The 916-nt window shown below is 51.7% G+C and overlaps 1 gene segment (V, D, J or C); it reads left to right on the top strand.

Moving 5' to 3' along the window:
- The first annotated feature begins 98 nt into the window (after positions 1 to 98).
- On the top strand, positions 99 to 910 carry LOC117800750. The segment is given in 2 exon segments: positions 99 to 209; positions 343 to 910. Coding segments are annotated over 2 exon segments (372 nt in total).
- Positions 911 to 916: the final 6 nt, after the last annotated feature.

Raw genomic sequence — 916 nt, 5'->3', positions numbered from 1 at the left:
CACCTGAACCAAGATTTTCTAAAAGATTGCACCGAAGGATCAAGAAACTAGAGGAACGGCCCTCTCAGCTTTGGGTGTATGCCCAGATGATNAACTAGAGGAACGGCCCTCTCAGCTTTGGGTGTATGCCCAGATGATACCTTCTGCCGCTTCTCCACAAGCCATGCTGTCTGCTTCCTACTCCGGACTTGTAATCTTGCTGATACTGAGTAAGTAACATTTATTCAAAAGTCCCATAAATGTTCTATTGCTTGGTTTGAGGATGGTTTTTTGCCTTTACTAAACTGGAAACTATCCTTACATTATCCATATAACAAAGTCTTTACTTTTCTTTTCCCCCAGGAGGGACCCGTGGAGACACGGTGACGCAGACAGAAGGCCCTGTTACCCTCCTTGAGGGGACACTGCTGACCCTGAACTGCACCTACGAGAGCAGCTACTCGGTTTCTGTCTTCTGGTACGTGCAGCACCAAAACAAAGAGCCTGAGCTCCTCCTGAAGAGCTCATCAGAAAACCAGAGGGCTGAGCGTCACGGTTTTCAGGCCCATCGGAAGAGCGACAAGTCCTTCCCGCTGGAGAAACGCGGGGCGCAAACGTCGGACTCGGCCGTGTACTACTGCGCGCTGGGAGCACAGTGAGAGCACCTGCAGGGGGAGCCCAGCGCGAACCCAGAGCTGCACAGGCGGGGCCTGGCTGTGCGCAGCCTGCAGCGCAGAGGATGGTTTCTCTCCAGTTAGTGTTGCGGGCTGGGCACTAGAGGGGAGGGAACAATGTCCAGCTCGGATGCCTGCGCGCTCTGAACCCGGTGCTACTTTGAGCGAGGAATGGAAAGAGGCGATCTAGGCGAAAACTTAGATTATAGATATGCCTATAAATAGAATCTTTTAATACATGGCCTTTTGTGTCTGGCTTTTTC

The sequence above is a fragment of the Ailuropoda melanoleuca genome, unplaced genomic scaffold, assembly GCF_002007445.2.
Source record: "Ailuropoda melanoleuca isolate Jingjing unplaced genomic scaffold, ASM200744v2 unplaced-scaffold76672, whole genome shotgun sequence".
Classification (NCBI taxonomy): Eukaryota; Metazoa; Chordata; class Mammalia; order Carnivora; family Ursidae; genus Ailuropoda; species Ailuropoda melanoleuca.
This window is presented reverse-complemented; position numbering and strand designations above follow the sequence as displayed.